The sequence below is a fragment of the Sebastes umbrosus genome, chromosome 13 (assembly GCF_015220745.1).
Source record: "Sebastes umbrosus isolate fSebUmb1 chromosome 13, fSebUmb1.pri, whole genome shotgun sequence".
Classification (NCBI taxonomy): Eukaryota; Metazoa; Chordata; class Actinopteri; order Perciformes; family Sebastidae; genus Sebastes; species Sebastes umbrosus.
This window is the reverse complement of record NC_051281.1, coordinates 20,999,440-21,013,877: the sequence shown is the minus strand read 5'-3', so window position 1 is coordinate 21,013,877 and position 14,438 is coordinate 20,999,440. Positions and strand designations below refer to the sequence as shown.

Genomic DNA, 14,438 nt, shown 5'->3' with positions numbered 1-14,438 from the left:
ATCTTATTCCTCACAGTCTGACACTATCATACATATTCTGTATCAGCTAGTTCCAACTCTTCATTAAAGCTATATGATGAATGAAATATTCAAAGCCTGGCTGCACCATTTCATCATCAAATGAAAATATTCCAGATGACTCGTGCATCATTTTATACACGTTTCCCCCGAACATCAGCCTGATATATTCGGTATCTTTGGGAACTCTAGGACTTGAGCTCTCTAGGACTTGGAAATAAAGTTTTGTTTGTTGTGAGCAAAACTTGGCTGCACAGCATTCATTGCTTCGTTGAGGTTAAAGATGCTCTAATCAATATTTTTATAGGAATAATGACTGTGTAATGTGAAAGGGGTCACTTGTAGCAACAAACCCACAGAGACTTGCGGTTTCCCTCCACTCTATTGAACGTTTTAGCATCTTTCAACTCATTGTTGAATGACTTTTCAGTGGTAAAAGCTCTAATAAACCCACAGTATGCTACCCGCCCAGCCCCAAACACCGGACAGACAAATGGAGCCAGATATTTCCCTCAAGACTTGGTGGAGACCAAAACAGAGCTAGAAGGAGAGAAAATATTGGACTTAAATTCAACAGGTGGCCCAATACATGAATGCAAATGAATGCTAACGTTGCTCCATACCTGTTAAATTTGTAAATAGGCAACTTTGCTATTAAGTTTGACATATTAACTTTATATGGTCATAGTACTGTATAACCAGCCCGGTCGCACGAAAAGGCTGGCACGATAATACGCATGGCATTTTGCATGAAATAAGAACGCCGTTCTTGCTTTTGACGTGTCATTTCTACGCCATGTAGTCTGTATTGACTGCAATGTAAACGCATCCGCCTAAATATGCTACGCTCAGAGCTAGTGATGAAGAATACAAATTGAGAAAGACTGCTCATGTTCAAGACCGGTGAGGGTAGGTTAGCGATGTTTGTGACGTGTTTTACGTACTTACGTTATGTTGTTTTCGTACGTATTTTACTTAGTTTACGTACATATTTTGAGCCCAACCATGACCTTTTACCTAAACCTAACTAAGTGGTTTTGCTGCCTAAACCTAAGAGCACGATTATTTATCACGATTATTCATTGATTTTAGCAAAAACATATTTTCATTATCGCACTTTTACATTAAAATAAACAGAGCACTGCTTTCACTTCCATGCCGTGCTACATTCCTGCTAATGTACAAATTAACCCATTAGCAGACATTGCAATATATTTTTTTCTGCAATATGAAAAAATAGAGGAATATTCACCCTAAATGCATCAATCTGGTGCACTTTGGGAGCAAATCTAGCAACATTAAGAGGCTAGATAAACAATTTAGTGCTCTTAATTTAATCATAAGCACATTGGTTGTATAGATAATGTCTATCCCCAAAAGTGAAGCCAAAACATCTCCATCGCAGGCTGGGTATTAGCTGTTAGTTTAGGAAGTGCTTGATTTGATATGCTGCAGAGTTTTCTATGAGCGGAGCATTTTTAAACGTCAATATCCAGTCGATCATGTTGATTTAAATGTGGGAAGCCAAAATCGTGATTGCGATTAATATTCGATTGTTATATGTGCAGCCCTACTGTGGACGTTACCGTAGTTTTGTTGCGTAGCGTACAAATGACCCGCAAAAAGTGGCGTACAAATGGCACGTGAAAAGCCTAAAATGCATCCTTGTAATATCGTGTCATTTATGCGCCTTCCCGTGAGATTGTGTTGGTATAACAGTGTTGCGCTTACAGCTTGTTTTTGCTGCTCTCAAAAATCAGTTGTTGCAGATTTAAAGCTTTCAGGTGTTCAAAGTTTAAAACACATCTTATTTTTTAAGATCACTTCAGATATTGGAATATTAATTTAACAGGACAGAGAAGATTTCAAACACCTCACTTCATACCCCCAAAGAGCGTACAGCACTCCTTTAAACAGCATGCTTTTGTTTGTCGTTTCTAGTCCATTTTTTTTATTTATTTTTCCATCCATGCGTGTTAACAATCTGTGCGTGAGCTCCATTTGGTCGTGCCGTTCTTTTTTCTACATGTGCTCCAGCAGCTGTGTAGCTATTTTGTCTCTCTAGCATGACTTGTCTGAAGCTCTTTTCATGCACTGGTTGTCACCCCGCAAAGAGAGGTAATTTGATGGCTGTTTAAACAGCAAATTGGTCCTCAGCTTTTCCCAACAGGCCAATAAGTTCAGCATACAATTACATTTTAAGTCTTTATCTTGCTGTCTCCACGCTTTAATCTCTGTCTCTGTGACCGTCTTTTGTAGATGGCCCAATTCCTTTTGAGTGGTCTTTGTAGACTCCAGACAGCTTCATTTAACTCTCTCTGTCAAAGCAAAGCAGCATTTCCAAGGAGAGAGAGTAAAGCTCTCTCTCTCTCTCTCTGTCTCACACATTATTCTGATGTTTATTTCATGTTTCCCCTCCCAGAATGCATCACTCATACGCCCTGCAGCAGGTATGTGAATGTCTCTGCAGGCTGCCTTTCCTTCCATTTCAGAAGGAGAGAAATGGAAAGAGAGAAAGTGGTCAGTGAAACATGAACAGCTTAGAGAGTGAGGATTAGATAAAAGCATTACAGTTATGAGGAAAGGCCAAGAAATTACATTTTTCTTCCTGTTTCTAGTCTTAATGCTAAGCTAACTAAGCTAAGCTGCTGGGTGTACGTTCATATTTACCGTACAGAGATGAGAGGTGTATTAGCCTATTTAGTTCTTACATTAAACCTGTTTGGGGTAAAATTAACAGTCAGTTTTAAGGTCGTCACACACCGGCAGCGTTTTGTTTTTTCCGTGCGAATAGTTCGTACGTCAATATATTTATTTCGAATTGTTGCTTTTGTACTGAGTACTTTCAAGGCACGGTCACACATGCACAAATGCAGTTTGAATGCGCCTGTCGAGGCGATATTCAAACTGAAAGTTCACCAAAGTTGGACACCACGTGAAGATTTGCTTCGCAACCGGAAGCAAATGTCTTTTTTTTCACCCTTTCGCTCGCATAGATTGGGAGTAAATGCAAGGCAATGGTAATTTTGCACGTGTGTGACCGTGCCTTCACACAGAACGCAAATATTACGCGGCGAAAAAGTTGATTTTCGGAGCTTTCACACTGCAACAACAACACGAAGGCTACAAATCTGAACGACAAACTTTAATACTCATTTCAACCTTGACAAATGTAGCGCAGACCCGAACCACCTGGTCCGTTCTTACCTTTCACAATAAAAGCCCTAGACATATAATATTTGCAGGCGAGTATTTCTCATTTTCGTGTCGTTTACTCGTCACATCCCCAGTGTGTAAAGGCCTTTAAACTGTTGATTCAAGTAAAAAATGTAACTTGGTGGTGAGAGAACTTCACTTTTTTCCAAAGCAGTCTCACATGTTTTAGCAAATTGTCTTCAATATATCATCTTAAAAAATAGCTATCACTCGCTTGTGGGAAAGAAAATTCCTAAAATAAAATAGCTTGTATTGAAAACTAGGGAGAATATCTCATGTCCCTGAAAGACATGTAAAGGTATTTACAGTGTACATAATCTGTGATAATAAAGAGGCTGCATTGCGGTTGCCATGGCAGCCGTGCAGTGTTCCAGTCCACAGTGACAGAGATATAAGGTGAACCCGTTCTAGCTGAGCCAACCAGGTAAACGCTGCTTTCATACACAACATAACTCATCCTTCCCCAAGCTAGGTCTCTGGGGAGATGGAGAGGAGATAATGGAGAAGACAAATGAATGGAGAGACAAAGAGTGTGGGGGAGTGGGGGGGGGGGGGGGAGAAACAAGAGAGAAGAAGAGGTATGATGGAGAGGGGAGTGAGTGAGATGAGTAGACTGAAGCCTTTTGTTTCCAGAATGCCTCCATCCATGTCCAGAATTGTCACAAGTCCCACTATGGACGGCAGCCAAAGTGCAGAGCTGTGTCATCGCTGCGCTGCTCCAAAGAAATGAACCCAATTTCTCATCATCCCCCTTTTTTTTTCCACGAGTATCTCCCTGCACTGTGCCCTCTCATTTTTCCCAAAGTCATTATGAGCCTCGTGTCTCTTCCCTCTGAAGATTGATGCTGCTTCGCTCAGAAAATACTGATGATTATCCAGCCTTCCAGCAAATGTAAATGTGTCCTATAAGTGCCCCGTCCTGTGAGTTCAACAGGGAAACGAAGACGGAGAAAAAAAGAGTTGCTGCAGAATTATTGTGTATTCATGAGATATATGTGAATTCACCATAACGTGCCATGATTGTCTCAGCAGTTTTTTGAATATCTTCCGGTGTGTGTGTGTGTGTCTCGTCCTCAGCAGAGCTCATGTACACCGTGGAGCTGGCAGGAGGGCTGGGAGCGATCCTGCTGCTACTCATCTTCCTCATCTCCCTCTACAAATGCCACAAGATAGAGCTGATGCTCTTCTATAGGAGGCACTTTGGCAGCGAGGACGTGGACGGAGGTAAAGAAACAAATCCTCTCTCTGTTTCTGTGTGAAGACATCCAACTTGTTCTGGCTTTTTTTTAAAGGGGCTTTTCTTATCCAAAATTCGATGTCAAGCGAGGCTGTGTATGTGCCTGTGTGGGTTTGTTTTCATGGAAGCGAATATGTTCTGTTTCTTTGCCCATGTGAATAAGAGTTAATATGTGTGTGTGTGTGTTCTGTCAGAGCCTCTATCCATAACAGACTCCCTGCTAGATACAAATGTCTTCTCCTATCTCAGTGACAGCAGCCCATTTCCTCTCTCTCTCTCTCTCGCTCTCTCTCTCCTTCTCTCTCTCTCTCTCTCTCTCTCTCTCTCTCTCTCTCTCGCTCTTTCTCTCTCTCTCTCGTTGGTGTAGAGGTGCACGTGATTGCGTGTGCACATTGCTGCAATGGCTGCATAGGGAAGAGAGGAGACAGATTTTCAATTTGTTGCCCATTTAAAAAGAGATCAGTCTCAATATGTCATGGAATGATGCCCACCCTCTGCTGTCGAAGGCCAGATAGCGGGACACGGGGACCGGGCAGGCTCCAAGCTCCCTCCCTGAGCGGCAAATAGGGGCGTAAACAGCCTGAAAATTGGAGGGCAACTTTCTGTTCTCTCTCCACAGAACATAGTTAACTTTTGTTTCAGTTAACAATTTGTCTGTTTGTGTCCCAGTATCTTCCCTGTTTTTCCGCTTTGTGTTTTGACTCTCCCTGCTGTCTTTTCAAGAATTCTGGAAAGACCGAACTCATTTTTTAATCATTGGATTGTTTCTACAGTAGCATGAATTATCTATTACACGCTGTTTTGTTGACTCAAACTTCCACATGATTAAGTCATACCGTCGGGGACCCGCAGATACAAGCTGTTTTTGATTTTCCAAGTTTGCTAGGTGGTTAATTTGAAGTTGGTTGCTAATTTGAAAGCGTCGTTTGATGTTCGGATCATATCGAGCGCAGCCCTGGCCTTTCCAGTGAGTTTCAAAGCGACGTGTGCTCCTCAAAGAGTTTGCGAAAAAGCCCCTCTTCCCTTTTTGGCTGGCCCACAATCCAGTTTCGACAGAGCATAATGACTAGGACTCACTGAACATGTCACCAGGGGTGCTTTTTTTTCCCATCGTCTATTTTCTGCCTTTTCAGTTCTTCCCACTGTCTTCTGGGAAATCATTTTTGAGGTGGGGAAGAGGGGTATTGCCTGAGTCTTGATTTGGTATTTTTGTATCTACCCCAATTTAGTTCTCATATACACTATATGGCCAAAGGTATGTGGACACCCCTGTCCAAATGTGCTTGTGTACTTCAGGTGTGTTGCTGTTTTTTAAGCCACTTTGTTCCAGTTAAGGATGGTACAGAAGCATGGTTTGGAGAAGTATTTCAACAAGAGCAGAGCGAGATCCAGAAAGAAATGGTGAACTGGAACTTGATGAACTGGAACATCGACTACGAGCCAGGCTTTATCACCTAACATCAGTGGCCGACTTCACTAACACTCTTGTGGCTGAATGGGAACAAATCCCTGAATCTAGGTTCTGTGGAAAGCCCTCCCAGAAGAGTAGAGACTGTTATAGCAGCATTTCACAGAAAACGTGCAAGTGATTGAAATATCACTGGTTTGCTGTTTTTTTAATAAAAACAAAGTGTGTGGTTGATACAGACAAATTAAACTGATGCAGTGAAGTACAAACACAATCATCACTTTCATCAAGTTTTACTGTGGTGTAAAGTCAGACTCTAGTCCAGTGGTTCCCAACCTTTTTCCCTAAGGGACCCCTTTTCTATCATTGAGTAAACTGACAACCACTGACTAATTGACTATTTTATGTATATTTCATATTATATTCAATGCATAATAATAACAGTACAGAACAACTGATTAAATAAAATTAGTGGCGTTAAAACAAGTTTGCGTTATTATCACGTCAATTTTGACAGCCCCAATTTTTTTTTTTTTCATTTTCAACACACCTGATGCTTGGCCATTGTTCTATCAGCTCTTTGGTTGTTTTAACTGCATACTTTTCTAATGCAGGACGAGGCTGTTTAGCAGAGAGTGAAGGCTCCTGGAAATTATGATTGCATTCAGGTCTTCATCGTGCCTTTATCCTGTTTGTAAATAATAATCCTAACTTAAAAAATAACAATTTAATTTAGTTTTCTTCACAGAAATGAATTAAATGCTGAGATATAGACTAACTGTATATTTAAAAAAAATTCTTACACCCCTTTAAATCAAGAAGGCGACCCCCCTTGAAGCTTTGGTGACCCCTAGCGGGGTCGGGACCCTCAGGTTGGGAACCAGTGCTTTAGACTACATATATTTACAGTGATACAGAATATTCAATAAAGCTATTCTTATTCTACAACATGTCAAATACTGATTCTGCATTAATTGAATATTTATTTTTACAATATATTATTCTATTACAATATAATTAATTTCTTATAATCTTTGAGGAAATTACCATAACATATTCTGTTTGGATGAGAATTAATTATTTTTTTGGCAGCATTATCTGATAAAGATTATCTGATAATAGTTTATTTTTAATAGCAACAATGATTAAAACATACTTTACAATGTGGTGATGCTTTGATAAACTAAATGTTTGATGTATTACCTAATTTGATACAGACATTTTCATTTTGTGTGCCATGCAGATGAGATCTTGAGCCCAAAATTAGTAGTATAGTGTTTTTTGTGAAGGGTTTTTATAATTGAAACTGCTGTGAAAGTTGAGCCAACGCACATGTAAAATGCTGTAATGAGGACTTCAGGGATATTGTGCCTTCTGAGCTGGATGTCAATGCATTTAGTTCACTCCCGGTTGTTTCTCTGTGTGTTTCAGAAAACAAAGACTACGATGCGTACCTGTCCTACACCAAAGTGGACCCTGACCAGTGGAGTCAGGAGACCAGGGAGGAGGAGCGCTTCGCCCTGGAGATCCTCCCTGATGTCCTGGAGAAACATTACGGCTACAAGCTCTTCATCCCAGATCGAGACCTCATTCCAACAGGAAGTAAGCGCTGTGACTGCTTGTGTATACGTGGTTGCACACATATGTTCATGTATCATATCGTATTGGAGTGTGAGGGCATTTACAGTTGCTCGTATACTGTGGTTGCTGCAGTGTGTGGCACATTAGTTACACTTTGTCATTCAGTAGCAAGGACAGCGCCACACCAATGTGAGTTTAAAGGTTTAATGAGGAAGTATTGGATGTTGGGGATGGATGTGAGGAAGAGGATTAAAGAGTAGGAGGAAGTTGTCAATTCAGGCCGGTCTGGGACGGAAATTTTGAAGGCAAAATGGAACTAAGGTGAGCATGAGTTTGACGTTATTGTTTCAAATTTAGGAGCGATATGCCGGAGATGATCCGCAAATGAGGTGTTGTTGGAAATGGTTTGAGCTGATATGTCCAGTCTGGCTGCTGTGGGAGAAAAAATGACTGGAATAGTGTTCTGAAGATACAGTATACACCAAATGCAGAGGACTTGGTGAAAATGCATGTCAAACCAGAATCTAGTAGTCATTCTCCTTGTTTCAGTGAGAAAGAGTGGGTCTTGTGTTGAGGCTTTGGTGGCATACCTGGAATTGATGCATTTGGTAGGGGTGTAAATCACAAGTTTCATCACGATACAATACTATATCGGTATTAACGATATTTGCTGATATCACAAAGTCTGCCACGATACGATTTTGGTTCAATTCAGGGGCCTGCGATCGATATGAGACGTCATCATATGCCCATTTAACACAACCAGTTACATTAATATCAACTCTTAAAAAGCAACTAAAATATGATTTGACTATTTTATTATTGGGCTCTTGAGGAAGGAGGTGCGCTTGGACAGAAATGGTGACACAGACGTGCCATGGGAATTTCAAAATAAAGGCGTATCTTAAAGATGATGATATGTATCGATGTTTTCACTTAGCATCGATGATATTGGATCGTTTAACATTGAATCGATATATCGATCCAGATGGATGTATTGTTACACCCGTAGTATTTGGTCAGTTGCTCGTATGGGCTGAGATCGGAGTCTAGATACCGATATGAGAGAACCAGAAGTATGAATGGCGATTTCAGATAGACTGGAATGGATGATGCAGAGGCTGAGAAGGTCGGAGGTGAGAGTCAAGCGTTCTGATGTGAGAAATAATTGGAGGTAGAAGAACAATGGCTTAATGAAAAAGCTGTATCCTGATAAGCAGAATCGACCGAGCATGGGTGATGAAATTGCAGATAGACATGATGGCTAGAGAGGGAAAGGGCAGCTGGTAGGTGGTACGATATGCCTGGAAACAATTCCAGTCAGTTGGATAGGCTGAGAGAGAGCATGGGGTGAAGGCTGTTAAGGATGGCTGCTTGTGAGGTACTCAAACTGATTTCTGAGTTGAATATTGTGGCTGAAAAGGGTCGGACCGGTATGGAATGAATGTCCGAGCAGGATTTGAGCTGCACCGAGAATGAACAGATATTAATGGGAGTCTGCGCATGGACTGCATGACGGCCGGAGAACGAGATCTTTAGGATTCCTACAACTGTTGTCGGAGTGAATGAGTATGGACTCTCTAGACCATTAGTGTCCCCAAAGATTGGCGGCTATGACAGTAGGGTACAGCTTCGGGGTGTCACGATTTTGATTCTAAATCGGAAATCGATCGAAATTAGCTTCTGATTTCGGCCATCGAAATCAAAAGCAGGATCTACGATTATAATTTTTTTTTTCCCGGGTACTTGCGTGCATCCGAAGGGGAAAGAAACAACACAGCGTATCTTACCAGTAGCCTGCAGCTGCACATTGAGACACCATGGACACTGCTGGACTCGGAAAATGACAGAGAAACAACAGAACTGGAAAATCCTCCTGCTCCCTGTAGTCACCGGTGTGGCGACAATTTGCCTTCCCCGTAGTTACGTAAACAACGAACGCCTAAAGTTTGTAGGCTGCAGAAGATTTAGAGACTGCAGCAACCAAAGTAAACAGCGCTCATCGAACTGTTTGCCGATTTCAGCCGCGGTCGCGCTATGTCCACTTAAAATCGATTGTGTGTCTACATCGCTTTGTGCGGTAGAGCGGGGTTTATGCTCGCCATAGTTTAAAGCATGTAGGCGCCGACCGAGGCCTATTGAGAGAGGCTGGGACACCCGTCTATGACACATGCGCAGTGTAACTGGAGCTGCGGTCGTACGTTCTTTTCCGTTGCTATTGGACAAGGACGTCATGGTGCATTCAGGTGTGCTTCGTAAACTCTAAGAAACTCTAGCTGTTGTTGTAAAGTACCCTCCTGCCATCTAGCAGATTGTCTTTTTCTTGTTTAACAGCTTGTTCCCCAATTGACCAATCGTATCAACTGGTGAAATAAGTTATTGTTATTACATATTAAATAAATTATTTAAATTTGACCATATGGCCTTTATTGTGGTAAGTTCCAAAAAAAATATCACACTTGATAGCCTCTCATTTTCAAGAAGAATTTGAAAGTGTAAATGACAGTTGTCAGGGCATAAAACTAATGATCTGTTGATCTTTATGAATCAAGACTCCATAGTCTTACAATGGCATGTTTAAATCGAAAATTTAATCAAGTTGCGTCCTTTAAGTCAAATCGAATCGGGGATTTGGAGAATCGTGACACTCATGAGTGTGCTGTAGGTTGTGGCAGATAAGCGTCAGGAATCTTTTTCAAATGGATCACTGCCTGAATCGGACTGATCAGTCTGCAGTTTGAGACCCGTGCTGAGTTGATTGTTCGGTGTAATCGAAGGTGGCGTTGTCTGACTTTTTAGATTGATGCTAGGGTTAAGCAGGAAGCACCATCTGTTAAGTCTGGTTAACTTCATTAGCTTGAAGTGTTTGTTGTGTGTGGTCCTTCTGTTTTGTTTTTCATTGTCACTGTCTTGTGTTTCAATGTTTTGTGCTGTTAGGGCAGATGCAAGCGGACTACATTCACACTCACAAATGATTAGTGGATGATTATTCCAAATTTCAAAATAAGAGAAGAAGGAAAAGTCAGTCAAATACTGTCGACCAGAATTTCTTGTATCCTCTCAAATCTCTCTGGATAAAAGTAGAAGCTCATAGTATTTCACACTGGCTATTCTCATATTATGTACTACAGACATGGGAATATGGTATACAGCGTGTACCAGGAGCTGATATATTGAACAAATTTATCTTCCTCCCTGGTTTTCATCCATGCATTAATAAACCACCAAAAATTCTGTCTGAACATATTCTCATGCGTGCTAACTCTGCTTAGTAGTCCGTCTATGCCAGCGGTACACAGTGTGCTCTCTTAGTAGTAATGCTGCTGTGTGTTTGTACTGTAGGCTTCATGTGGAACAGATAAAACGCAAACACGTCCGCGTTGGTCCAGATAGAATTAAACATCAGTGGGAAGTGTGTGAAGGCTCTGAGCCCTGCCGCCTCTTTCCTTTAATCAAAAGAAGATTGCCGCCGGCCTCAGTGCCAAGAAAACTCATTGTAGATGAATGTCCAATCAGGAAAACATGGTATATGATTAATCATATGTGAAATTCAAAAAAAAAAAGATGAGTGAGAGGCAACTTTTACGACTATGTTTGAGCATGTTTCTGTGTCTGTGCTGTGTTCTGCCTGTGACCTAAATGTTAAAATGTTTATGTTTAGGTCTCACCAATGAGCATTACCAGGATGAAACGCGACTCTTTGGAGGTACTCACCCTCAGTCTTTTCCTCTTGTATCAGCTGCTGTCATTTACTTGCTCCTAGGAAGTTTCAAAGAGACGTGTTGTGTGATCTCTGAAACATCAGGGCCCAGTTCAGTAGACAGCGACTCAGCCTTATCCTATAGTCTGTACAGCTTTATCAATCATTGCCCCCATCTGGAGCCATTTAGTGCAGCGCTTAGCTTTGTCTGTGGGTCAGCCCTCCAGAGTATTGATCACAATACATAGAATAATACTTTACACTGCACCACAACAAAAGACACATATTCAGCTGAACAAAGAGCATGCTTTTAGATATGTAGGTACACACACATGCGTAGTCCCTATGTCTTTCTCTACACACTATGAACTATAGAATAAAATGAGTTGTTATTTGACCAGATACTAGAGGTGGACAACAAACCTGTCATTGTCTTGTGTTTTGTGTCTGATGCTGTATGTTCATCCATCATTAAGTGTTGTGGTCCCGTCCTCATTAAATCAGCTCAGAACATACTGAATGTACATTACTCCACTATTTTGCTGCTCTTATGTCTCTTATTTTCTTTCTTTACCTCTCGTTTCCCGCAGCCTACATAGAGGACGTGGCGCGCTGCGTGGACCAGAGCAAGCGCCTCATTATAGTCATGACACCCAACTACGTGGTGCGGCGAGGCTGGAGCATCTTCGAGCTGGAGACGCGGCTGCGCAACATGCTGGTGACTGGCGAGATCAAAGTCATCCTGATTGAGTGCGCCGAGCTGCGCGGCATCATGAACTACCAGGAGGTGGAGGCCCTCAAGCATACCATTAAAACCCTCACCGTCATCAAGTGGCGCGGCGCCAAGAGCAACAAGCTCAACTCCAAGTTCTGGAAGCAGCTGCAGTACGAGATGCCGTTCAGGCGCACAGAGCCTATGCTCACCCACGAGCCGGCGCTGGACGTCAGCGAGCAGGGCCCCTTCGGGGAGCTGCAGACCGTCTCTGCCATCTCCATGGCGGCAGCCACCTCCACCGCCATGGCGACCGCCCACCCCGAGCTGCGCTCCTCTTTCCACAACACCTACCACACCACCATGCGGCAGAAACACTACTACCGCAGCTACGAGTATGACTTACCCCCGGGGGGGACCCTGCCACCTCTCTCCTCTCTGGGGAACCAGCACACCTACTGCAACATCCCACTGACACTGCTGAACGGACAGAGGCCTCCCGGGAAGAGCCGAGAGCACAGCCTGGAGGAGGCGCACGCCAACAACGCCATGCTCCCTCTGCTGCCAAGAGAAACCAGCATCTCCAGCGTCATCTGGTAATGATGAACAGGCTCAGCATCAGCTGCGGGAAGATCAGTCGGAGCCAGACGTGACTAGGCTCAGTCTGGTAGGGACACAGTTTATGGTCGTGATTACGGCGCAAAGTGTTTTGGATCCATTCGGTTCCAACCGTTGTTAACTGGCAGCAAGTGACGGCGATACAGCAGGTTTTTTGGACATAGTTTCCCTTGTTTTGTTTTTTTCAAGCGGACAGCGCCTCTGTTACAGAGGATGTTTTCTATGTGGAACTACAGGAGATATAATGAAAACACTGTTTCCCCTACTAGCGAGATACGGACTTGCAAGAACTCCACATTAAAGAACCAACACTATGGCAATTGTGCACACACTCACATACACGTACACACACACACACAAATGTGCATACACACAAACAAAAGGAAAACAGGGTCTTGTACATATATTTCGATTTCTTTGTAGCATCAGTGTTTTCCTGTTTTGTTCTTTTTGTTTGTTTTACTCAATCATGTTTGTTGCCTTCTCTACTGTAGGACTTTGCTTTAACTTGTTATACAGAGTTGTATATTTTTTATTGTTTTCTCTTTTTAGTTTGTTTTTGATTCTTATTTCAATGCGCTTGTTTGGAAAGCCAGTATGTCATGTACCTGCGCTGTTTTTTTTTTTGTTTGTTTGTTTGTTTTTCAATCTTTGTGTAGTTTAAGAGAACATTTTTAACACTTTTGGAATTGCCTGGACATTTCAGGAGCTTCAAGGAGCTGAAACTTCTTTTTGTTTTACCTGTAAAAGGTGTATCTAGTTTAAAAGGAAACTCTCTTTTAAAAAATCATAGAATATGCAAAAAGAAGGAGGAGCTGGCAAAAATATACCGTCCCGTTGGACCGAACAGGAGGAGCGATTGGGGGGCAGTGCTAGTCCTCTCCAATCAGATAGACCGATAGACTGGCAGATCTCTCTCTAAAGCTTCATATTTTCTATTGAAACAAACAGCCTTGCTGTTTTAGAGTGATAGTGAAATGCCTCACCTTAAAAGGAAATCTGTAGATTATTTTAAAAAGAATTCTATTTTTATAACAGAAAAAGAGTTTGCTTGAGAAGTCATACTTATTTGCATTTCATCGACCATAGAAAGGGGATTTGTGTATAAGTGTTATGCTGGTTTTGTACACTTGCAATGTGGTTCCTGGTTTGTTAAAGAGGTTTAAGGTGGCTTTTGAATCCCACATGGAAAAAAAAAATATCTCCTCTACTGTTCTAGATTCAAAAGTAAAGCATTTTCAATGTTTTGGTTTTTAAAACATAATATTATTCCCATCCTGATAATTCCTTTGGTTCATATGGATAGTTCATGTTTAAGGAAAGAAAAGAATACATTTGTGTTTTGAAAGACTTTTTAAATATATTTGAAGGTGTGATTTTTGAGTATGCATAGCAAATAGATATGTATTCTATATATAATATAGATATTTATATAAATATATAAACACGATTTTCACTTGGAAAGAAATGTCTATCTTTATAGAAACACAATCATTATCAGTTGCCCTTACTTTCTCACTGCACATTAAAAACATTGATTTCCTTTTGATGTTTTTATTTGTGTCCAACCTTGACCGTTTGTTGGCAGCATTTCATAACATCACGTACTGATTATTCGCCTAAAAATCCACATTAATAGTCAGATTAATGGCATGTTCACTCTTTATGACTTATTTGGTGACAACAGTTGACTAACGGGGGGGAAAGTGAGTTTGTCAAGGACGATGAACAAGCATCAGCGTCTCCAGATACTGTTGGAAAGCTTCTAAACACTAAAAATAAATTGTGCCTTTTATAGTGGACAACAGTACAAGACTATATTAGTGCTAGACAACCTAAAAGCAGTGTAGGCATCTGCACATTCTGATTATTTAAGAAATAACTTCAGGGTATTAAAGGATAGTTTCACATTTGTTTTTCAAATATTGAATCTGTTTTTGCCTGCTTA

The 14,438-nt window shown here is 41.4% G+C and overlaps 1 protein-coding gene across 2 annotated transcripts in view; it reads left to right on the top strand.

The window, feature by feature from the left end:
* Positions 1–14,033, top strand: part of il1rapl1a (interleukin 1 receptor accessory protein-like 1a) — a 204,018-nt gene extending 189,985 nt beyond the window's left edge. The window contains exons 9-12 of one of the 2 annotated variants that reach the window (XM_037789517.1): positions 4,312–4,458; positions 7,311–7,481; positions 11,122–11,166; positions 11,751–14,033. In XM_037789517.1, coding sequence (XP_037645445.1) covers positions 4,312–4,458; positions 7,311–7,481; positions 11,122–11,166; positions 11,751–12,472 — 1,085 coding nt within the window. In that variant the 3' untranslated portion in view covers positions 12,473–14,033. The remainder of the gene's footprint in view (positions 1–4,311; positions 4,459–7,310; positions 7,482–11,121; positions 11,167–11,750) is intronic. The other variant, XM_037789518.1, reaches the window with a different exon arrangement.
* Positions 14,034–14,438: the final 405 nt, after the last annotated feature.